This window comes from Mustela nigripes, chromosome 2 (assembly GCF_022355385.1).
Source record: "Mustela nigripes isolate SB6536 chromosome 2, MUSNIG.SB6536, whole genome shotgun sequence".
NCBI lineage: Eukaryota > Metazoa > Chordata > Mammalia > Carnivora > Mustelidae > Mustela > Mustela nigripes.
Genome location: NC_081558.1, coordinates 149,300,263 through 149,325,815, shown reverse-complemented (window position 1 = coordinate 149,325,815; position 25,553 = coordinate 149,300,263). Strand labels below are relative to the sequence as shown.

Genomic DNA, 25,553 nt, shown 5'->3' with positions numbered 1-25,553 from the left:
GGACTGGTAATTCTGCAATTCATTTTTTACTCCCGCTTACAGGAGCGTTTCCATGATAGCAAAAGAGAGGCCCCAGTAAAACTCAACAATCATAAAAGATTTACTGTTAACTGAAAGTCGTTTCGCTACCACATCTCGCCAGCTTATCCCTCCCCGAAGAGCTCGAGCTCCGCCCCCGCCAAGCCGGCCCCGAAAGCCACCCCCGCGGGCTCGCGCTTACGCTTTCCGGGCGGCGCGCGACGCGCTCGCTCCGCCCCGCGAGCCCCGCCCCCTGGCCCCCGCTCCCTCTCTCTGGAGAGCCAGCGCGTACGAATCGGGGCGTGAGGCGTCAGGGACGCGCGGGCACCTCATCCTTCCCACCTTCCTACACTGTTGCTACTTTTCGGTGTGAGCTATTCCAGCTTCTCTTCCCCTTCCGTGAGTCCCTCTTTCTCTCTCCTCAGAGACCCCGCTCGCCCCACAGGCGGTCGCCGCCGCAGCTCTCGCGCCCCCTGCGAGCAGTGCGCGTGCGCGCGCGCGGACGCGCGGCCGTCGGGTCCCCGCGCTTCCCCCCTCCCTCCCGCTCCTCTATAACTTGGTTGGCGTGCAGCAGGCGCCGCCGGAGTCGGAGGGCGGGGAGCTCGGAGGAGGGAGCTCGAGAGTTGTGAAGACTAGTGACTGGGAGAAGTCGCAGCCTGCTTTGGTCGGCTCCTTCCCGCTCCCCGTCTTTCTCTCTTACACACCTACTCCGCCTCCCGCCCCAGCCCACGACCTCGCTCCTTCTCTCGCCCGGGGACCCCTGCCGGTCTCTCTCCAGGTTTCGGCGCGGCGGGGGCGCCCACGGGTGCCCTCGCCCTCCGGGTGCGTGTGGACGGGCGGCGGGCGGGATGTGGCGCCTGGTGCCCCCGAAGCTGGGCCGCCTGTCCCGCTCGCTGAAGCTGGCGGCGCTGGGCAGCCTGTTGGTGCTGATGGTGCTGCACTCGCCGTCGCTGCTCGCCTCCTGGCAGCGCAACGAACTGGCCGACCGGCGCTTCCTGCAGCTCAATAAGTGCCCGGCGTGCTTCGGCACGAGCTGGTGCCGCCGCTTCCTCAACGGACAGGTGGTGTTCGAGGCGTGGGGCCGCTTGCGCCTGCTGGACTTCCTCAACGTGAAGAACGTCTACTTCGCGCAGTACGGCGAGCCCCGCGAGGGCGGCCGCCGCCGAGTGGTGCTCAAGCGCCTCGGCTCGCAGCGCGAGCTGGCGCAGCTCGACCAGAGCATCTGCAAACGGGCCACCGGCCGACCTCGCTGCGACCTGCTCCAGGCCATGCCCCGCACCGAGTTCGCGCGCCTCAACGGCGACGTGCGGCTGCTCACGCCCGAGGCGGTGGAGGGCTGGTCGGACCTGGTGCACTGCCCCTCGCAGCGCCTGCTCGATCGCCTGGTGCGCCGTTACGCCGAGACCAAGGACTCGGGCAGCTTCCTGCTGCGCAATCTCAAGGACTCGGAGCGCATGCAACTGCTGCTGACCCTGGCCTTCAACCCCGAGCCGCTGGTGCTACAGGTAGGCGCGGAGCCCAGGAAGGGGGTGGGGGGGGGGGTCCTACCGGGAAGGGCCGCGTGGGGTAACCGCAGTCGGAGAAGTGGCTCAGCCGGCGCTCGTTGCCGGGTTTGGACCGACCCGGCTGGGCCAGCCTGCGGGCGTGGGAAGGGGGCGGCACGGGGGGACCTTTGGGCGCTGTGTCGGATCGGGGAGGGCGACCCGGAGCGGGGAGAGTCCGTTCTTGGCAGCTAGACGCGGGCGCATCTCGGATTCGACTGCGGGTCCTTTAACAGCAGAGGGAGCGCGTCTTGTACGTTCCTAAAATGTCTCTCCAGTGAGTTTCCTTGGGTTCTTCTCCCTGCCTTTCTGCTTTTATCCACCGGGGTTTGCACTTCCACAGTGCGGTCTGTTCACGAGCCCTTGGATGTTTAATTCTTTTCAAGTGTTTCTATACTGCATTCGCTGTCCCCTTTGGTACTCTTCGTGCCCGGCCTAACTTCGGCCCCAAAGTCTTAGTTTTATCCTTTAGCTAAGTTATCTGACGGGTCATTGGGACAGTTAATTTGGGGACGAGCTGGGGAATTGAGGCTGTGGTCAGCATAATCCATTGAGCCGCGCTTTGAGTGGGATTAGGAAGAGGAAAAAGTAAGGCACCGTTGGACTTGGGGCTGGAAGGATTTGAGGCCAACACGGACATTTTCATCCTGATTCTGTGACCTGCTGTATTCATCTAGTACTTTGGCTCCAGGAAGAAGATGAAATGTTCAGCCAGGGTGAGAAATAGGGGAAGGAGATTCTTCTCCTTATTGGCTCTCTCCTGACTTTATTTTGAAAACAAACACACCTTTTCGGGGAGTAGGTTGGCGTCTTTTTAGTGATGACAGCAAAAAAAAAAAAAAGGAAAACCCAAAACACTGTTGACCTTTGGAGTAGTTACTGAGTTTCTGCACATTCCCACCCGGCTTTAGTGTGTTGTCCTTGGGTAGTGGTTACAGCTGTGGGGTGGTGACCCTTCCTGTAACTGCAGGAAAGTTACCTTGCTCCTCTCCCATACCAGCTTTGCTGTTTATCAAATACAAGGCGGGGGGAATCACTTAAAATTAATAACTAACTTTGGTATATTTCATGCTTTTTCTGTGCTCCTGAGAATGTTACTAGTGGGGGGTGTGGTTGTACAGAATTCTTGTTTTTTTTTTTTTTAATCTGAAGTGCATGAATAGGAATGTACGGTATTCATTTATATTGCTTTCTTTTCTCAAGTTGTTCGCTGCCCAACTTAGCTAAGAGAAACCAGCTTTGTTTCATTAGTTTAGCCAGATAATTTTAACACAAAATAAATACTTTGCCTCAAAACTTTAGTGTAGGGTCTTAGTAAATCTTAAACTATTATTGGTTGTACCTAAGGGGTTACATTTAAAGTACAGATTGTATATTAAATACTGCTCTCTTTAACAGTGAATGGTGTGTAAAACTGGTTAAACTTCCTTCTAAGAAATTATTTTATTAAGTGGTTTCAATAAAACTAGCCAGTCTATAAAGCTTAAGTCCATATTTGTGATATACATTTGACTTGAAACTTTTTTTTTCCATTTAAACTGTCTTTTATCTTTGAGAAGTAGATGTTTATATTAGAAAGGTTGGTCCCTGTAGAAGGCTTTAGCAGTGTATTTGCAGATAACCTGTCAAATTCTCTGGGACCCAAAAATTTGGTAAGGAGCTATCTGAGTAGTAGTACACATTTTCTGCACTTGTAATAGTGGGTACCAATTGAAAGATTTTTATCAGGTGATTATGAGTATTGGTATATTAGAAACAATAGGACTAATATTTTAAGATTAAAAATCCAGTCCTTTATAAAGCTGTCTTGGCATTTGATTTGCACTAAGGAAAATTTGCCTTATTTGGGAAGCTTTTATGTTAAATTTTTGAAGTTTGAAATTGTTTTCACATTTTCAATTTACTTTGTAGTCGAGATAGGCAAGTGAGCTCATATCTCCTTTTCTGATTAACTCTTCCCTCAAACTTCCTCTTTCTGTTTTCATCTTTAGTGATAAACAACTTAAAAAAATTAGTTATATCCTTGTTATTTAAACTTAGTGACACCATTACTCTGAGTGGGTGATAGATGGGTTATAGGATAAGAGTTTGTTTTTAATATGTAAGAAAATATATGTTAACCTGGTTAATTTTGGCTTTTGTATATTGCATTTGAAATTTAGGCAACCCCTTTCTATAACTAGTAAGTGCTGTGTTAAATATAAATTTGGGGTCTTTAATACCAGTCAGTCATATTGGTATGTTTAATTTTTTACATGATGAACAAGCAAGTTGAGTAAGACTTATTTTTAAATAAATTTTCACAGAGCTGGTACTTTGTTTATAGAACCTCTTCATCTATGGGGAAATATTAGTGAGTTAAGTATGATCAATGCACTTGAGGTTTGATGGTGGCGTAAAACCACTAAAGTTAAAGGAATCTTGAAATTCTGTGATAAAGTGCAGATTGTTACAAAGTCAAATCACGATGTTTGTTACTTCTGCTAACTAGATAAATGAGTTCAAGTTTAATATTTATATGGGTTTCTATAAAACTAATAGCTATTTAAGGTACTATGCTGTATTAATAATGATAGAAAACCTCACTCATATTTGCCTGTTTGTGCATTTTTGTTCACGTACCTTAAAAAATACGCTTAAAGATCAAGCCTGTGTTTTACAGCTCAAAGAGGAACGCAGCATTTTTTTGTTTCCAGGAGAGGGAGCTACTTATTGAATTTTTGGACAGTTGGTGATAAATTGGATTTTTCTTATATTGATTGTCCAAAAATTAACTACTTTGGGGGGGAAAAAAGTCTTTTGTACTGACTTCATCAAAGTATTCTCAACAAAAGTTCCAGTGTGGTAAACATGCTTCCAAAATAAATACTTAAAAATCTCTTGATGGATACTAAAGAAAGAACTGAAAATGTATATAAATTTTGCCTGTTAAATTTGCCTCTTCTGATTTCAAGAAACAATAAGCAATTGAATTTTCTATTATGCCTTGAAAGAAGACATGGAAGATACTAAGTGTCTGTAAGATCTATTATACACATACCTTATCTATGTAAGGCTATGTAGATTTTAATATGGTCTTAGCCATTATGAAATGGTATGAAAGTACAACTCTTTTTTCCCATCGTTGATTAGTTTTGCTAGCTTACAGCAGCTTATCTAGTTCAAAGAAAAGTTGTTTGGCCATAAAATTATCATCTTCTAAAAAAAATTTTATAAACATTCAAGCAAGATAATGCTAGAACCTTTTTTCCTACACTGATACTATTTTTCTTCACAGTTTTACTTCACCAAGAAGTTATGTTTTAATTATAAGTATACCAATAATCCTGTGAAGAAAATTGGAGAGAGGGACTTTGTTGATTTTTTATTGTGTATAGCATTCTTGGAATACTGGAAAATCAAGGAATTGAAGTGTTTTGACAAGATGTCAAGGTTATTGGTAAATTTTCTGCCAATATTGTAGTTACCTGTTCTTGAATTTATAAAAGTTGTGTGTGTGTTAGAGAAAAATACTGTCTGAGTTTGCTGAAGCCCAAACTATCTCTGACTTGATGACCTAGAGATAATGACGATGGTCTTATTTATAGAAACAAAGCTCTTACTTGTTTAAGATGGAGGAATTGGGATTTGTTTCATTACATTTATAGAACTTTATCTTAAATTTTCTGAATCATGGTTTTAATAGGAATACCTTGATTTATCAGCATGTAACTGTCATTTATGCTATAGATTTTAGCTTTTATTTCAATTTTTATAAATGACATAGTACATGCAAACCACATTATATAGTGCCAAATCCCTGTTAAGGAAGCACTCAATGTTAGACATTAAATAAGGTAAAAGTAACTTTAACCATCAGCTAGTTAATCAGCTGTTTTGAAGCTTATATGGATCATCTTAAAAATAGTTATGATTCAGAATATGAGCCATACCTTTGGTTACATTGATTTAGTCCATCCCTATATTACATGATGAATTTTTTACAGAAAATGTTGAGTGAATGTTGTTTTGTCCTTAAAAATACTTCCCAAAGGAGAAAATATTTTTAAGGTGCACTGCCCAAGATATGGTTTTTGAAGTATACAAAAGATTATGGCCATTTAGCTGTCTTACTTTGGACAAGATGATGAACTCTTAATGGGACTTACTTATTTATAAAATAAGACTGTTGTATTAGGTCCTTTCCTTTTTAGCCCCCAAATCCTTAGTCTCAAACCCTTGATTTGAGAAATTATTTTTTTCTACTTCTGAGTTTGAGTTTTAAGTGGTGGGTTTAAACTTCGAAAAGGGGATTGGGGGACTTGGTACTTGGTCCCTGCTAGAAGGTATGGGAAGGAGGCCAGGATAGATAACCGTGTTTTCAAGCTTCCCTTCCTCCCAGACTTTTACACACTGAATCAGATTAAAACAAAACGAAAAACCAGAGATTTCCTTTAAAGGAAAAAAACATGGAGCTCCATGTGGCCAAGTATCTTGTGGGGCAGTAGCATTTTGAAAGAATGTTCCAGACTTTATCTCAGGAGTGTCTTTGCAAACAACAGCTTAGGGAGCCACCTACTTCTCTCCCACTGGATGCTACTGTGGTAACTGCATTCCCAGATTTTCAAAGATGGTTCTGAGTAGGTAGTTCTAAGTAGAGCACCTTTTTTTAAAATCTAATTTGTAGCCTTAAATCTAGAGGTTTTAGTGTTTTTCTTTAATCAGAGGTTTTATTGACACTTGAAAATGCTTCATGAAAAAAACAAAAATAATGCTATAATTATGTGTACCTCTCATCCAGAGACTCTTATTTTGGAAAGACTGTAGAAACAGGCAATCACCCTTGGGATAGCACCACTTCCAGATCAGTGGAGCAAAATAATTTTGCCCCACTGGCCTATTTTCTGGATTTATTCATATCTTCTCAACATTATTAATTCTGAGGTCCCTTTTGTACTTTGTCTAATCTACAAGCAATTTTCCTTCATATTTCCACCACGTAGATCATGTCCTCACACATGTTGGTAGAGAATAGAAAGCTTACTTTTGGGGGATTTGCTTTCTAGACTTGGATAATCATTTTCTCAGGATCATCAACTGGTTTTTATTTTCTGTTTTTCTGGTTTATAGTTTCTGGCCTACTTCCTGTATTGCAGTAAACTTCACAGAATGGCTGACATTTTTTCCTGTCTTCACTTTTTATTCATTATGCATATATTGAACTAATATGACCTTAGAATATAGGCCCTGCATTTTCCCTACACATACAACTAACTTTAGTAAATAACTGTAAATTATTAGTAAGATGTGGATAGTTATTCATCCTGGTCATAGACCTTGAAAGGTTTTTAATTATGTATCTAACCTTTATCCAATTTGTATGTCTTTATTAAAATAGATTCTTGATAGAAAGTTATCTGAAATAACCTGGAAGCTCTTTGAACCTATAGCTCTGGATTTAGAATCAGAAGAACTGGACTTTATTTATTTGGTAAATGGTCTGTTATAAGGCAATTGGAGTCAAAGGATCTGTCTAGAGAGATAGATAAATAGTGTACTGTATAAGAGGTGGGTATATAAATGAAGAGTTGCAACCAGTATAGTGTAATAAGCCCTATTAAAAAATATATATACCTGCATTCTGTCAGATGACTCATTTAGGGAGAGACATGAGTGTATCTTTATAGGTGTGGATACCAAGGAAGATTTCATGCGAATTGAGTTCTAAAGGATAAATAGGATTTTGCCCATGGATGAGGCTAGGGGAGGCAGGTAGAGTGGTGGGGTAGTATCGAGATAGTATTCTGTACTAACTCAAAAGTTGTTGAATGGTCACTTAATGTTTTAGAGCCTTAGTTTCTTAACAAAATAGGAATTATAATAGTTACCTATAACAAGATTGTTTTAAAGAGTAAAGGAGACAGTTATTCCAATAATATACACAAAATGTCTTTGTTTTTTTAACTTTGCAAATTAATTTATTTCATTTTTAGTTGTACTTGAAAAGTTGTTCAGTACATTAAGTTGACATCTATCTTAGAAATGTATACATTTTGGGGCACCCAGATGGCTCAGTCGTTAAGTGTCCACCTTTGGCTCGGGTCCTGATCCCAGGGTCCTGGGATTGAGCCCCTCATCAGGCTCACTGCTCAGCAGGAAGCCTGCTTCTCCATCTCCCACTGCCCCTGCTTATGTTCCCTTTCTCACTGTGTCTCTTTGTCAAATAAATAAATAAAACCTTAAATAAATAAATACACACACACACATTTTATTCTTTCTATAACAAACCTTCAAATGTTACCTTATTTACATATATACACACCTTAAATACCTACCTAGTTGCTGTTTCAGGCTATAGATTTTTTTTGAATGGTAATTAAAAGGGTTAAGGATTTGTCCCATATGAAGTACTTTGAATAGAAAGAATATTGTAGGCAATATTAATCAATATTTTAATTTTTTCTAAGTTATTATAGTTCAATAATTGTAATTAGTACAGTAACAAGTGATAATTTTTTTTAAAGGGTTAATTCTGGTCTAATTTCCTAGGCTGAGATACAGTCTTAAAAGCTAGATCATCTGAGGTAGGTGTGATGCTTCAGGGTCTCCTTCATATTTTGACTTTCCAGTGCACATTTGGAGTTTTAACTATGAAGTGAAAAGTTCTGGCAAGAATTGTGTGACATTGCTCAGTAGTTCCAGGAACTGATCTGTGTACCTGTAGGATACTGTGAAGATGGCAGGCCAGGATAGTTTGTGCAGACTTTGTGTTGTCAGACACTAGGTGAGGACAGCAAACAAAAAACAAGGTAATTTCAGATTTTACATACTATAAAAATAATACAGCAGACTCCTGTGATGGAGACTTGGTTTGGGGATAGAATACTCTAATTTCGGTGGTCAGGAAGAGTCCCATTTCAGCCGAAGTATAAATGATGGGAGATATAGCTAGTGGTGCAAGGATCAGAGGGCACAGTGTTTTTGGACAAGAAATAAGGCAAATCCAGAGGAGCAAGGGAGCATGGGAGTAGGGAAGCCTGGTAGAATAGAAGATCATAGAGGTAGACAAGGGTCATATCCTGTACAGCTTTGTAACCATGCATAATGAGTTTTGGGATTTTTTCTTTTTCTTTTTTTTTTTTTTTTAATTTCAGGGCAGTTTGAAACAATGGAGGTGTTTTCAGTAGGGCTTGATTTGGGAGAAGCATTGTAAGGGGTAAGAGAGAAATCTGAAAAGCTTTTGCACAAGACTGTGGGAGAGAATGGTGGTTTGGATTAAGATGGTTGCGATGAACATTATAAAAAATGGACAGAACCAGTATATTTTGGAAAAATAGTTGACAAGACTTGCTGATGGGTAAAGGTATGATGGAAAGGGAAAAATAAAGGATATATCCTGGGGTTTTAGTCTGAGACACTACTAAATAATTCCTTATCATAATGTGCAAGCCCAGAGAAGGAATGGCTTTGGGGTAGGGGGACCAAAAGTTTTTGTTTGTCTGTAGTGAATTTAAGGCAACAACAGGAATACAAATTTAAAACTAGGCCTCGGGTTTAACACATACAGTGTGCTACTAGAGGATAGTTTGGTCTTTTTCAAAAGGGTGATGTTAATTCAGTTTATGTTTTATTAAAGGAACCAGGGGAGTAAGTTCGTACTTACTATTCTACTTGTCAGACCTTAAAGAAATAAAGTCTTGACTGAAGAAAGCGAAGTAGTGTTTTTGGGTTATTGGGTCCTGAAGAAGCTTATTATATCCTTTTTCTTTATTTGAAATTTTATTTCAATTTTTCTTCCAACATTATTGGAAGAAAATAAGTATGAGTGTATGAGTATGGTGTTTTAGATTTGTATTTCAACTTAGAAATGTGGATCACACTTGCAGATGTAACTATAGGTAAGAAAACATCATTTGAGATAGGTAAATTTATGCATATTTAAAACTTGTAGCCAAGTGATGGGGGAGGGGAGTGCATTGCTTAAACTATTTATTCTAAAAGATTATTGTTTTCTATCAAACTTATGTAGATTTTTTGTTGTTGCATTTTGACATTAGTTTCCAATTTTAGAAACAGCTGTTGGACATATTCAGTGAAATAGCATAACCTTGCTATTTTCAAGGAATTGCTTAACATATTTGGAATTCTAGGTGGGTGGAAAATGGCATTCAGGAAATTATTTAATGAAATAAATGGAACATAACCTGCAACTTAGAAATTTGAGATTATTAAGATTCTACAGTATTTACAATGGATTTTGGCCACTATTTAGCAGTATACATTAAGAAGCTAAAGTCTTAGAGAAATTTTAGCAAAAATTAGGTAACCATTAAATCATCCCAGTAATTTTACTATATTCCCCCTCCAGACAGTTCACAAAACTGTGAACACATTAGTCTGTCACCAGTACAGTTGACTAATCTCTGTGAACAGCTGTTATAACATGCGTTACTACAATGGGATTTTGTTCACATTTGTGCTTTTAAAAATAATTTTAAAGTTAAATTGAACTTTTAAGCATTTTCTTGTCTTTTGATAACATTAACTTTTGATAAGTATTCTCAAGTTTAAATTCCTGTGTGTTCAGAAATGCCAGTTGTTTAGAAAACCTATAACCAGATTTTAAATTGTGTGTTTTGATTATTAATAAATTAATGGAATATTGTTAGTAAATGACTGTAAAATATTTCTTGCATTAAACGAAGTATATGATCTTTTTTAAAAAAAGATTTTATTTATTTATTTGAGAGAGCGAGCACATGAGAGGGGAGAGGGTCAGAGGGAGAAGCTGACTCCCTGCTGAGCAAGGAGTCCAATGGGGGACTCTGTCCCAGGACTCTGGGATCGTGACCTGAGCTAAAAGCAGTCGCTTAACCAACTGAGCCACCCAGGCACCTGATCTTTTATTGTTTTTAAGACTTATTTATTTGAGAGAGAGAGAGAGAGAAGCACGCAAAAGGGCAGAAGTGAGCATGGAGTAGGGAAGCAGAGAGAGAGTCCTAAGCAGACTCTGTGCACGAAGCCCAACACAGGGCTCCATCTCACAATCTTGGGATCTCCACCTGAGCCAAAACCAAGAGTTGGGACACAACACTCTGTTGTGCCTATCAGGTGCCCCAGTCTTTTAAACGTAATATACAAACCCTACTGTTGGTCATGTAAGGACGAAAAACAAAAGAGTAAATCACAAGTTCTAGAGTTGACCTTACTTGAATCTGTCAGTTTTACTCATACATTGTATGTCTTTTTAAAAAACTGTGTTCTGACATAATATAATAAAATGACCTTATTAATCTGGTAAGACTGGTTAGTGATCAAAGGATATTGAGGTATTATAAAAGCTTGTGGTTCTTTTTAAAGAATAACATTATGTATTACAAGATATTTGTTAATTCCAGTATGTACAATGTTTCTGAATGTTAAGGCTTTGTTTTTTTTTAATTGTTTTGGGTTTTTTGTTTGTTTTGTTTGTTTGTTTTGTTTTGCTTTTCCAGAGCATTTAGGCCATGTTGAGGACTTTGTTTTTGTTTTATTCTTTAAGTCCCAGCATGATTTGGTCCCTGCTTCTCTTTACAGACTCTGTTACCTCAAGCCATTTCCTCCTCATTCATTTTTGTAAAGCTGCTTTTGGCCTTTTCTTCAGTACTGAGAAAACTGTTTCTGACTCTTCTGTGGCCTGGAACATTTTTACGCCCCCTCCCCAGTCTGTCTAATATTACACCCATCTTTTTTATCTCAGCCTAAGTAGCACTTCCTTAGAGAGGCTGACCTTTACCACACAATCTGAAATATGTCCCTACTTCTCTTTCTCAGCATACTCTACTTCATAATTTGTAACAAATTATGTAATTTATGATTTTTGTATATTTAATAATCATTCTCCCAACTCAGGTTGAAAATGCTTCCTGAGAATAGGGAGTGTTTTATTTACAGCTGTTTACTTAGTATTTCATGATGTTGTTACGCTAGATCTAGAACTTTTTAATATAAAATTCGTATTCTCTTCATTCCATAGTGACTCTCTCACTTTCTAACTACTACTTTAGTAGTAGTCAGTGAAATGTGGGTTAACCTACAATCTCTTATCTGCAATTCCAAATTTAAAAACCTATAGTAAATAGGGTTTATCAAATCAAAAAATATATGAAAACATGAGAGTTATGTGCTTTATCCTATTTGGTACTTAATTAGCTTACATTATTTTCACAGCATAATGTGTCCCAGGTTCTCCATAATAGGAGAATGCAATATATGCACTGTTACCTTTCCAAAATTTAGAAACTTTTGAAACAGGAAGATATTGGATTGAGGGGTTGTACTAGCCTAACTTTACCTCTATCTGTGTGACTTTAGGCAGATCACTTAAATTGTGATAGTAAGATTGCGCTAGGTTTATAACTCACGGACTTCCAACTCTAGAATTCTTAGATTTCACATCCCCATTATAAATCACGTAAACTATTATGATGGTTGGTTTTGATCAGTAAATAGATGATAGAATACTTAAGCTTTTAGAATTTATTTTGTTGTGCTATTATAAATGAAAATAAATTACAATGCTGAGTTTATGTATGTACAAGTTACCAAGTTTTAATTTCTTTTATTTTTAGTGCTTATGGATGCCCTATACATTTTTCATAGTATTAAGCCTTCTTAAACCTTGGTAGCTAATTTATATATTTCACTGTAAATTAGGAACTATTAGAGGATAGTGATGATGCTTTTCTAATTTGGTGGTTCTTGACTATTTTTGGAATATATTCATTATTTGTGGATGACTTTCAGTAAGTGATATGAAAATAAGTGTAACTCTTGAATATCTGGACTTCTTTTTTAATGGGTTTAAATAGGAAGCATAAAATGTTTTGGTAAGCAGTTCTTTATAAAGTAGTATAAAAAATTCTTTTTAAAGTAGTATATCTGCAAAGTACATTTTCTATTTTTTCCTTTGGTTCTTGGATTGTCTTAATGAATATATATGGTGGTACAAATAGTCCAGTTTTACAGAGGAAAAGACTGAAAGCTCTAAGAGGTTTCAGTTTGGCACAGTCACAGTTCATGAGATACAGAGTGATTTCAAGTCCACTATTTACTTGTATATTTTATTGTCTTTTAAATATGTGAATTTTATAAAATGTTACATTACCATAAAGAATATAAAATACCTAAATTTTCTAATCTTTAATATCGAGTGTGTACATTTTATGTCAACTTCGTTTTCTCTTAAAATGGAAGGTGACCTTGGTGATTTTGTTTACTTATTTCTGAAACTGACTTTAAGATACTGTGAATGCCTGTAATATTATTATTAGTATTATTGGAGTTTTATGGTATCCAAGAGGTAGCTTGCAGTTTTCTGTTACAAAAGGAAAGAGAGAAAGAGACATAGTGAATTATCTTGGGTTTCATATTCAAAATACTTTTATTTTGTAAATTAACTGAAGGCATATAATATATTTTTTAAATCTTATCAGTTATCCTTGTTTATCTTGATACCTAAATTTCCATTTTTAATTTTTACATTGGTAGGATTAGTCAGAGAAGTTTTCTTTGGGTGCTCACCATTTTTTTTTTTTTTAAGTACAGTCCTGGAAAGGGAATACATAATTTTATAAATGTTTTGTACCTTTTGTATAATTTTAAGCTAATAATTTAGTTTTAAAACTTTAGCTATTACACTTTGATGTACATTCAACCTGGTGTAAAGCTCTTAACAAATCATTGGACTATGAATCTCAGCAATAAACTTCTTATTCTAGCTGCCATGGGTTTTGTTTTTGTTTTTGTTTTGGGGGGTTTTTTTGCTCTGTTGAGTTTAATAATCAGAAGGTAAGAAATTGTGTTTCTCATTGTGTGATTACTTAACAAATCCAGGCTGTAACCTCTTAAAAGTTTTGTCTGTTACACTCTGCTTGACCATTGTAATTTGGTTCTAAGCCAGAATTGTTTTAAATAAAAATTATGTTTTGGCTTCCTTTGAGCATTTTCTTTGTCCTATAGTGTTTTCAATAGAATTCTTTTCTCATTAATAAAATCTGACTATTTTGATTATACCCTGAAAAATTCTTGTCATCTGAGTTAGTGGTGTGGATTCATTTGTTAAAGTTCTTCCAAAAGATTAGGTAGCAAGCTATATGAAAGAATTTTAGTGCTCTTCTTAAAATGAGGCATAACAGTATTTCAGTTAACATTGTCAGAAACCACTGTATGAATGTAAAATTGTTCAGTCTGACATTTGTTCATATATTTTATCTTCTTCTATGAGGGACTTGGGTAATGAAGTGTATATTTGACTGTCATTTGCCAGTTGGAAAGGCTCCAAAAACAAGGAGGCATTTGTACATGTGCAGATATTGGCAAGGTTCCCTTTTCTCCTGTTGTCAAAGACCATTTTATTTTCACAAAGATATGTTTGTATCTGTTCTACGGTATGACATGTGAATAATATACCAATAATGTATGGAGGAATTTTTTTGTTTCACTTTTTGTGGGACAAAACTATATAATCTCTTATATTACAATTTTTAGTTCTTTCCCCTTTTTTTCTTTTAATGTCATGGACATTGTACATAAATACTTCTGGGAAACACTTAACTCTTTTGTAATTATTTGTAAATTTTCAAGGTTTGAGGTATTTTACACTTGAAAGAAAAAGTAGAAAACAAGATGGTTAGCAAACAGATTTTTGCAGCTCACATTGGACATGAGCAGTCTCACTTTCCCAGTACCCAGTACTTTTTAAGGTACCTAGTACCTAAAAAATTCTTAGGTATAAGATGAAAAATGGGCTTCCCTCTTCCTTCTTGCTAAAGAATCAGATGTTGCCTTTGAATTAAAATTGAATCAATTCATTTACTAAAGATTCTTACTATCATATCTAAATTTTAATTTATTTAATTAGTGTTTTATCACAAAACTGCAGATATTAAAATTTAAAAGAAATTATATATACAAAGAAACAAATACAGTTACTGTGCTTTAATAGTTATAGTTGAAGCACAAATGAAAATAGATGATTATGGATCAAGTTTAGTTCTAAGAACATTTTGTTTTAAAGTTGATAAACATGTTAATATTAAGGATATTACTGAATTTTTCAATTTTATGAAAGTTCAGGGCAAACTTAATGTTACTTATTTTCATAAGTGGTCCAGGAAGAAGAGCCTTTAGCTCTTTAAATGTATGTAGATTGGGGCGCCTGGGTGGCTCAGTCAGATTAGGCTTCTGCCTTTAGCTCAGGTCATGATCCCAGGGTTCTGGGATGGAGTCCTGCATTGGGCTCTCCACTCAGTGGCAAGTCTGCTTCTGCCTCTCCCTCTGTTGCTTTCGCTCTCTCATTCAAATAAAGTCTTCAAAAAAAAAAAAAAAATAGTGTGTAGATTGTTCAATTTTTAACAATAGAAGTAATCTGTATTTATATTATGCACTGTTTTGTTCTGTTTCCCCTACAAGTGTTTATATAAATATCATCTTGTGATTTTTTTTTCCCCCATTTTAAGGAAAGATGCCAGGCTTCCTCTGTACTTCCTCTAGTCATATTATCTTCCCAGAAGTTGTTTAAAACATTACTTCCCATCCTTTTGCACCACAATGCTCATTTTGCCAGGTGGGTGTTTTAGCACTGGAAAGTATCTTAGATAAAGCCTGATTAGGAGAATAAATAATTTTGAAGTTGAGCTAAAGGTGAACAGAAATACAGTGACAGTAGAAAGGGAAGCAAGACTGTCTTGGGACCAAAGGTACAACTTGCAGGTTGTATCAAAAGGACATCAGATTGTGCTTTACTAACCTTTAGTTATAGGTTAAGAAATACTTCTGTAGGGGCGCCCGGGTGGCTCAGTCGTTGGGCATCTGCCTTCCACTCAGGTCATGATCCCAGTGTCCTGGGATGAAGTCCCCCCTGCTTGTGTTCCCTCTCTCACTGTGTCTGTCAAACAAATAAATAAATCTTTAAAAAAACAAAAAACAAAAAACACTTCTGTAAATTCCTCTCTAAATTGTACCCCCACCTGTTTGTGGACTAGGTAAGGTCTCTATTAAATGCTCTCAAGACTCATACCACTTCCTGGTAACTAACATTTAGATTCAAAGTTATTTGCTTAGTATCTGTCTTCTCTTCTAAAATTTTTATTTTAGAGACTCTTCATTTAGTTCACTCCTAATTGCCAGCACAGCGCAGTGAGTGGTGCCTGGTAAATACTTGCTGGCTAATAGGCCTGCAGTGCTGTTCACTCAAAAGAAAGGATGGTTGACTGTACTTACACCAAGTCAAAAAGAAATTGTAAATACTTACAGGTTTGGTAATAAGGAAGTTGCCTTATGTTTTGTTGATCAGTTTGGTTCTGAAATTTAAGATAAACAGGACTTTCTATTTTAGCTTTATAGTGTAAAGTTATGTATTTAAATTTTTTTCAGGTCCATAGTAATGATATGAATTAGAAATCAAATTATCTCTCTTCAGCTCCTGAATATAACAAGAAATCCAAGCGCATGCCTAGTAATAATCTCTGCTGAGAGGATCTGAGGGGTAGACTTAGGATATCTTCATCAAAATCTCTTGTAATATTAGGATAATTCTTTTGTAGAGTTTTCCATCTGATGAAGGTTGGCCATTTGCAAAATATCTTGGAGCTTGTGGAAGAATGGTGGCTGTAAATTATGTTGGAGAAGAACTGTGGAGTTACTTTAATGCACCATGGGAGAAACGAGTTGACCTTGCATGGCAATTAATGGAAATAGCAGAGCAGCTTACAAACAATGACTTTGAATTTGCACTCTACCTCTTGGACGTCAGCTTCGACAATTTTGCAGTTGGTCCTAGAGATGGGAAGGTAATCATTGTGGATGCTGAAAATGTTTTGGTTGCTGACAAAAGGTTAATTAGACAAAGTAAGTATATAACTTAAATTTGCTTCTTATACTCATTTTTTATGTCAAAGTTTACATTTATATGACACAAACCTTTAATTTCTTTCTTAGATGAAAGCCTTGCCCCTTTTTTTTTTTTTTTAATTTGACCAGTATCAGTAAACAGAACCAGTTTATTATATTATTGTACTCTTAATCAGTTTCTACTAGTAAAATATCCTTTGGATCAAATGGACACAGATATACTCTGTGTGTGTGTGTGTGTGTGTGTGTGTATGTATGCATGTCTTTTTCTTAACAGTCTGCTACATTCTGTAGTTTAGGAGTGTAATGCAGAATTAAGTTTTTATGTAGTTACAGACTATCAGAGAAACTGTTATGCTCTCAAGGAGGTCTTATTTTTCTGTGGGATCACTTAACACAGTGATGTTCTGTGTTCCATTGTTCTGTGGGGTCCCCATGGTGATTTTCTTTTTCTTTTAACCATTTAGATGATTTCTAACACTGCAAATTCCTAATTTTGATTTGACATTATTACATCTTACCCAAAACTTTACTCTTTATATATTTGTGAGCTTGTCATGGCCAAAGTGGATAGATTGTCTGAAGTATTCTGAAAATTAAATGCTACAGGAATTTTAAAGTGTCAGAGACAAAGTCTATAACTCTATAACTTAATAAAAGAAACTGAAAGGGGGTTGTTCTATGATAAGGGTCTTATATTATTAATCCCCTTTGTTCTTGTCATATGAGCATCTTTTTATGAGCCCAGACCAAAAATGTGTGGCACCTGGGGAATGCAGTGACAGTAACAGCAATTTATTAGGTTCACACTTAGGTTTTGCATGATCTTATATTGATCCTTGGTTTTTCCCAGTACCTTCTGATTCCATACTCACCCAAACTACCTTCTTAATTATTTCTCGACTCACCACGTAGCTCCTTCCAGGGAAGAGACCCTATCCTTTTCTTTTTTAATGTGTAGATCAGTAGTTTTTAGTATACTTACAGAGTTATGCAATTTGCCTAAACTTTTAAAATTTTCATTTCAGTGTTTGTAAAAATAATTTCTGACAGTTTTTTATGTAGACATTCTTGGAATACATGTCACAGTTTTTTATACCAACTAATTCCTAATCTTGGATGACTACAACCACACAAGTATATTCGTACAGTGAGTGTTGCCCCAGTAATACCTTAGCCGTGACCAGTTCTTTTCAAATGTCTCATGGTAGGGTTGTTTAAATATCTACTTTTCAAAATGCTGTATTTATTGACATTCTTTGCTGAACTCTTTATAGTAAATGATCTTTATTTTCTCCTTCACAGGGAAACTGAGGTTTTGCTGTGACAACTCCCTAAGTGTCCTTTTCTTTATTACCTAAACTAGTAAAAACAATACACATTTATTCCTCTATTTCAGACAGAGTAGATCCTTCTCTGAGAACTTATTACACTTATCTTCAACTTCCCACTCCCTTCTTAAAATCCAGTTTAATCCAGTTTCACTTCCGTCCCCATAAATAATATGTCTAAGACTTTTTCTTTTTTCCCCATGCTTTTCAGTTGTTAAAAGTATTGCTTACTTCGCCTCTTTCTACTCCCTCAGCCTCCATTCATTCCTCCACCCATTAGAACCTGACAGATTTCTGCATTACCATTAGCAACCACCTAATTGCAAAACTTATGAAGTGACTGATTAGTAACAACTTCCTGAAATTCTTGAGTCCTTTGATTTCCTTCTATTCACATAGTTTCTTTCTTAAAACATAAATCTGATCTTACCACTTGCTTGCTTAAAGTTTTTGATGAATTCCCATTGTTCTTTAAGTAAAACTCAAATTCATGTTTACGTACTATCAATACCACAAAAACAAGCAATCTTACTAAAAATGAGCAGAGAACTGAAGAAACATTTATCGAAAGAACACATACAGCTGGCCAACAGGCACATGAAAAGATGTTTAACATCACTAGTCATCAGGGAAATGCAGATCAAAACCAGAGTGAGAGAATACTTCACACTAGTCAGAATGGCTGGTATCAAAAAGCTAAGTAACAAACATTTCCAAAGATGTGGAGAAAAGGGAACCATCATGCACTATTGGTGGAAATGTAAATTGGTGCAGCCACTGTGGAAAATAGTGTGGAGGTTCCTCAAAAAATTAAAAGTAGAAATACCACATGATCCAGTAATTCCACTATTGGGTATTTATTCAAAGAAAACAAAAACATTAATTTGAAAAGATATATGAACCCCTATGTTTGCTCTAGCATTATTTACAATAGCCAAGACATGGAAGCAACTCAAGGTGAAAGCACAAAAGAGGAAGTGATGTGTATATATTTATGTACATATACACAGTGGAAGTTTAGCCATAAAAAAGGATGAGATCTTGCCATTTGCAACAACATGGATGGACCTAGAAGGCATTATGCCAAATGAAGTAAGTCAGGAAGAGAAAGGTAAATACCATGATTTCACTTATTTGGAACATATTTAAAAAAAAAAAAGAAGAAGAAAAGAAAAGAAAAAACAAAGTCTCTTAAATACAGAGAACAAATTGATGGTTGCCAGAGGGGAGATGGGCAAAATAGATAAAGATAGATGCAAGATAGATACAAGATTAAGAGATACAAACTTACAGTTATTAAATAAATCGGAAAGATGAAAAGTATAGCATGAGGAGTATAGTCAAGAATGTATGGTGACAGTTGGTGACCACATATCATGGTGAGCATTGAATAATGTATAGAATTGTCAATCAATATGTTGCATATATGAAACTAATATAATGTTGTATGTTAATTATACTTCAATTTAAAAGCAAGAGCTTAAGGTGAACCAATTTTTAAAAAATTTTATAACATTTGAATGTGAATTTCAAGCAGAAGTAGAGTAAGTTATGTTCTTTATGTACAAAATAAACATTAAAGAGAAAGAAAAGAAAAGAAGGGAGGAAAAAGAGGAGGAAGGAAGACCTTCTTAATCAGGGCCTAAGGAAAGGAAAGGAAAAAAGAAAGGAATAAAGGAAGAAAAAGGAAGGAAGAAAGGAATGAAGGAAGGAAAAGAAAGAAAGCGTTCTTAATCAGGGCCTAAAATGCTTGAATTTTAATATCCCTCTGTCTACTTCCCTTGATACTTCAGCTACAATGGCCTTTTGGTTTTCTAAATGAACTTTTTTGCTTCTGGGCTTTTCCATATGCTCTACCTAAAGTGCCTCATCTGTCTTCCATATTCATCTAGGTACCTGTCCTTTGAACCTTAGCTTAAAAGTTACACTTGACCACTGTAACTGATGGAAGGGAAAGCTGTTTATTTCAGAAACCTTTCTACTGTTAAAAATGTGTTTTCTTTGTAGCATTTTCCACTACTTATGATAATGTTTATTTATTTAATATCTATTTCATGTACTTGATAGTAAGCCAGTGAGGGCAGGAATCATCTTATTAATTATTTTTTTTACCTAGTATATACCCTTTATTGTCATAGAGTAGGCATTCAAATTATTATTTGCTGAATGAATGAGCTTTTTCACTAGCCTCTCCTCTGCTAACCCCTTAAGTTCCAAGGCTCCATCTTGTCTTCACATCTTTCCTTTGCTTTCAACATGCTTTCCAATATAATTCAGCTCTTTTCTTGGCTCCATCAAGCACTTGTATATTGATGTGTTTTAAATACGTGTACTGTAGCTTTGACTTTAAAGCCCTAAGTTTCAAGTCTGTTTCTAGTTGCATGTGATATGCTCACCCGAATGCCTGGTAATTACTTTATATTTACTCTATATATAAAATGTTAATAATATTATGTAAATAATATCTACCTTGTCATCCAATTAGAACCTCAAACTTTCCTCAAAATTAAACTCCTGTGTTTCTGCAATTTGGCTTTTTTTTTTTTTTTTCTGGACCATTAGTTACTATCCTCATCTTAGTCACTCCAGTCTTCAGTGCCAGTTATCTTTCTATAAAAGAAGTCGTCTTCATGACCACACAAGTTCCAAGCTATTTCTCTGGCCTCATTTGTACCTTCTGCCCAGGTAGCTTTCTCACACTTCAGCCTCCGTGATCTTATTGTCCCCTGAATTAGCTGGAACAAGCCCTTAAATCCATGCCTTTGCACATTTTATACTGGGCCTAGCATTCTGTTTTCCCACATTTCTTTGCACACTTGCTTATTATTTAAGACCTAAAACATATGTTTCTATGCAGCTTTCTATAGCCCCAGGCAAAAGTACTGCTTCCTCTGTACTCTTGTAGCATTGAGTCTTCTGTATGGCACTTTCTCTTTGTGATGGAAAGTTTCCATCCTCTAGGATCTTTAGGCCTGGCCTTGGTGAACTCCCACTGAATGTTTATATATAAATTAATAAATTTCAGTGTTTAAAATTATATAATTTTAGGAACAAATACTACTGTGTTGATTAGTAAATTTTATATTTTGGGAAGGAATGAGAGCTTTTTTAAAATGTATTTTTCTCTTTCTGCTTTTCCCCCTTTTACAGATAAACCTGAAAATTGGGATGTATGGTATGAAAGCAAATTTGATGACTGTGATAAGGAGGCTTGCTTATCATTTTCAAAAGAAATTCTTTGTGCTCGTGCAACTGTGGACCACAATTACTATGCTGTTTGTCAGAACCTCTTATCCAGACATGCCACCTGGCGTGGCACTTCTGGAGGACTTCTTCATGACCCACCAAGTGAAATTGCCAAAGACGGCCGACTAGAGGCCTTGCTGGACGAGTGTGCCAACCCAAAGAAGCGCTATGGAAGATTCCAGGCTGCAAAAGAACTGCGTGAATACCTAGCACAATTAAGTAACAATGTGAGGTAGTCTATGGCGAATTTTTTCTTTTCTCCGTTTAAATAGCACTGGCTAAAACTAAACCACCAAAAACTATCTGGAAAAATGAAATTTGGAAGTAATACATTCAGAAGATGATAAACTTGCACTGATATATCTTATGTTAACATCAAAATGAGACATTACTTCAAAAATCTCGTGACGCTTCTGCAAATAAGTTTGTTCTTAGACTTTGGAGACTTGAGCTATCATCATTGACTGCTTCGCTCCCCTGAATGCCTGAGTGGATTGATGAATATTGTGAAGCTATTGGAAATGAGTCTGATAGTTGCATTGGCTTGCGTATCAAAGGGTACTTGGTATTTGACTTAATTTGCATTACTATCATGATTTTGTGAATCTCTTGCATTTACTTTGAATGTTAAGTTAGATTGGCCTGTTTTATAGGCCACTTTTTCCTTCTGATATAGAGGTGTTTTTTTTTTCCCCTCATTTTTATGTTTTTTTTTTTTTATTAAACTTTACACATTCAGGTTATTCTATGTGTTTATTTAAAGTTCAACTAGTTTCTGTTCAGTGCTATGCGGTACACATTTACTATTAGGGCAAGATTCCCAGGTTTACTGTATTTTCAGAGAGCTGAATATTTTATTATGTAAATACTTTTCTTCCCACTTTCTGTGGTTTCACCATTGCATGAAATCATTCAAGGTTATTTAACAGTTACGTCCCTCTATGCCTATAATTACAAGTGTACACTAAACACAAAGTTTGGCATATGTTGCAAAATGTCATCTTGTCCTTTTAAAGGCTTTAAGAAGAGTATACAAGCAATCTACACCTTTTGTTAATGTTGATTGAAGAAAAAAGAAACAACAACACAGTATTTTTAAATGCTAACTAGTCCAAGATAGTAATGCATATGCCAAAGAAATGTTAGATCTGGTGTCATGGTTAGATTTTTAAAGTTCTTATTATCACACTTGCAGTACTAGAACTCTGTCATTATTAAATTCAGATCTAACTGGTTATTCTTTATGTTGCAAAGAGGTAAGCTGCTTCAGGCATATGTGACTTAAAGATATCCTACCTTATAGTCATTGGTAGTTTTGCAGAAATTAACATGTTATAGTCATCATGAGTTTAATTGGGCATCATAACTTTTTATTTATCGATGGACTAGTTACTTTTATCGAAAAGCATAGTTTAGCCAGTCTGCCCAACTTGGTATTCATTACCCCAAATTTAAGTATGTGGATAAAAATTAACAAACATGTGAAATTTGTGGGCTATTTTTAAAAGTTAGAATATATAAATTAACTATCACTAACATAGGTGATACTTTTTTTTTTTGGTCGCTTTAGCTTACAGCAAAGTTTGGTGTAGTGCGTAATTATTTTTCTAGGTGGACCTTATTCTAAATCAGAAATTGATTAAAATATGCACACCAAAGCCAGGTTTTTCTTTTTCTTTTCATTCATTCAGCAACTATTTATTGAGCATCAGCTCTGTGCCAGGCACATTACTAGCTGCTACACACTGTCTAAAGGTGACATGGTTAAGTAACTTTACAATGATTATCAAATACTTTAATGTAGGTATTTCTTAAGTTGAGATAGCATTGAGTTAGGATGGTGCATTCATGTTATTTTACTCTTGTGATAGAAATTCTACTTGTACCATCTATAACTGGGTTGCTACAAAAAAGCATGATGAAATCAATAATGTTAACCCCAGTATAAAAAACTGGGAGAAGGGTAAGTTCTCTCCATTATAAAATAGATTGCATTATGTTAATTTTTATACATCCGTACCTTACAGATATCAACTAGCCCTCAAACATTTAAGTGCTAGAAGTTTCACAAAGCTGACTTTTTATAACTTCAGAAAACTTTTGAGGGGAGCAGGTAAAATTATGTCAAACGTTCAATGCTTAGAACTTCAAATAAAATACACATTTTCAAAACAGAGCACCTTTTATATTTGATAAGTGTTCATTACAAACTTTAGAATGCCAGTCACAGAGGGTTGTCTTTATGTGGGTTGGCAAACATTTATCTTACTTTGGAAAAGCAATTGTGATTGTAGAACAGGAAGTGAGAAAACACTGCCAGCAGTGACTGCTACTGGAGGTAGTTGTTACAACTACCATTTCCCCCATGAGATTATGTGGAATTTCTTTTATCTTTGGAAAAAGTTGAGAAGATAGTAAAAGAATTAGGAATTTTAAATTACAGGGAAAAATATGTATGTGAAAAGCAATAAATATTTTGTTCACTTTGCTATCAAGATGTTCACTATCAGATATTTATTATACAGCAGCAATTTATATTTTTAATCATTGCCCATTAATAGACACAGTAAAATATTTTTGAATCAGACATTTGGGGTTTGTATGTGCATTAAAATTGTCTTTTGTACTGTAAGTTACTGTTTAATTTGAATATTTTATCAGAACTGTCTCCCTGTGCCTTTATAATATAAAGTTGTTTCTACAACTTTTAATGATCTTAATAAAGAATACTTTAAGAACCACACTTTTCAGACTCTCTTAACTTCAGATATCTAAAATTTTTTTTAATGGAAAGTGAGGTTGTGTCAATAAGTTATTTTTTTTTTCCTCTTGCATGTATTTTGATACTGTTTTCAGAAACTATCTGGTGGGTTGTGTGCTAGACTTAAAGTTTGTGTGTTTTCTTTTGTTTTTCTGTAGTAAACTTTTTTCTAAAGTAGATAACTTACTGCTGATATGGAAGTTTTAAAAAAATAGGGAATTTTTCAAATGTATACAAAAGAATAATATAGTAAATAATAGTTAACTATGATTTTACTAACTTCAAAAGTTAGCAACATGTGGCCAAACTTATTTCATCTATGTCCTAATCTGCTTGACCCCAGGTTATATTGAGCAAATTTGAGAGATGTTATTTGATTCAGAGGTACATATTTCTCAGCAAAATCACAGTACCATATCAAGTCTAAAAATTAACAGTAGTACCTCAGTATCACCAAAGCAGAAAAGCTCTCAGATACCATTGTCTTTTCTTAAAAGTTCAATATCCAGCTGCAGGCATTCTAAACTGCTAGCTATTATATACATGGAGTTAATTTGATGGTCAATAAGGATAACTAAAATGGACCAAAATATTGTAAAAATGTAAATTATGTGTTCAAAATGTTAATAGCACACAGACAAACCAATTTCATCAGTTTTGGAAAGATAGGGAATTATTCTGGAAACTGGTAACTTGGAGACAAAGAAGCATTCATCCTGCCTTATTACCCCAGGGCAATCAAATAATTGAGTGGAAGAATTTATAAAATATGTAGAATTATTCAGTTAGGAAATGCAGAAGGAGTGTTAAAATATCACCATTTCATAAATACTAATGAAATGAAAGCTAGGCAGTAGTCATCAATTGCTACTGAAACCAATAATTGAAAAGCTGATAAGGAACTTTGGATAGATCAAGGTGAGGAGACCTGAACTCCTTGGTTAATTGTAATGATAAGCCTTATACTATGACTCAAAAGTATACAGCACCACAAGAAAAGGAAAAAAAATCTGATCAAGCCCCTAAATCTGTTAATGGAAATACTTGACACAAGGAAATGTGTTAAAAGATACCATTGGTGTGCAATCAACAAAATCTGGAACATGGGCAATTCTACAGGATAAATGACTTTTTTTTTTTCTTAACAAAATACAAAGAAAAGGAGGGAGGCCTTTCACACTAAAAGAATCTTAAATTTTAACACAGAGTTGTGTTAACACATGATTGACTTAAATATTCTTCCTACTATATTATATTGCAGCTCTTCAGAACCAGAAGCATATAGTTGGAGGAAAAAATACTTTCCTAAGAAAGCTGACCTTGTAAGGTGTAATTAAAAATTAAGCTCAACAGTTACTCAGGCATGGTGTTTTGTTAATTTTAGCTTTCCATTTCTATGTATATCACACGATTAGGTAAATATTGAAAGAGGTCTCTTACAGGCTATTTAGCTGAAGACAGAACTAGCAAAAGCAACGATCTTTCAGTATTTCATTTTAATTCTGAAATAGTCAATGGCCCTCCAGTGGCATTAAGTGGTCTCCCTAATTTCTTTTTGTATTTAAAGACACTATTACTGATTTTAGTTTCAAGCAATATGTCTTCATCCATTTTTTTAGCTACCTAAATTACTTCATTATACTTGCATTATCCTTAGGGCTTATGGAGGTTATCTTTCCATTTTTTGAATAATCAGTAATACTTTGCTGGTGGGGAGGGAGTGGTGAGGAAAACACCCAACCCAAATTATATATTTTCTGAAATGTGCCTTAAAGGGTATGTTGT

General features: G+C 36.2%; 1 protein-coding gene across 3 annotated transcripts; it reads left to right on the top strand.

The window, feature by feature from the left end:
* Positions 1–767: 767 nt before the first annotated feature.
* Positions 768–23,750, top strand: DIPK2A (divergent protein kinase domain 2A). Of its 3 annotated transcripts, none has more exons than XM_059391787.1 (3): positions 768–1,523; positions 16,124–16,427; positions 20,912–23,750. In XM_059391787.1, exons 1-3 carry the CDS (start codon positions 867–869, stop codon positions 21,241–21,243), a joined length of 1,293 nt encoding a protein of 430 aa, XP_059247770.1. In that variant the 5' UTR covers positions 768–866; the 3' UTR covers positions 21,244–23,750. The 3 variants fall into 3 exon arrangements, with proteins under 3 accessions (XP_059247770.1, XP_059247772.1, XP_059247771.1); XM_059391789.1 differs by lacking the exon at positions 768–1,523 and adding an exon at positions 1,598–1,836; XM_059391788.1 differs by lacking the exon at positions 768–1,523 and adding an exon at positions 1,942–2,275.
* Positions 23,751–25,553: the final 1,803 nt, after the last annotated feature.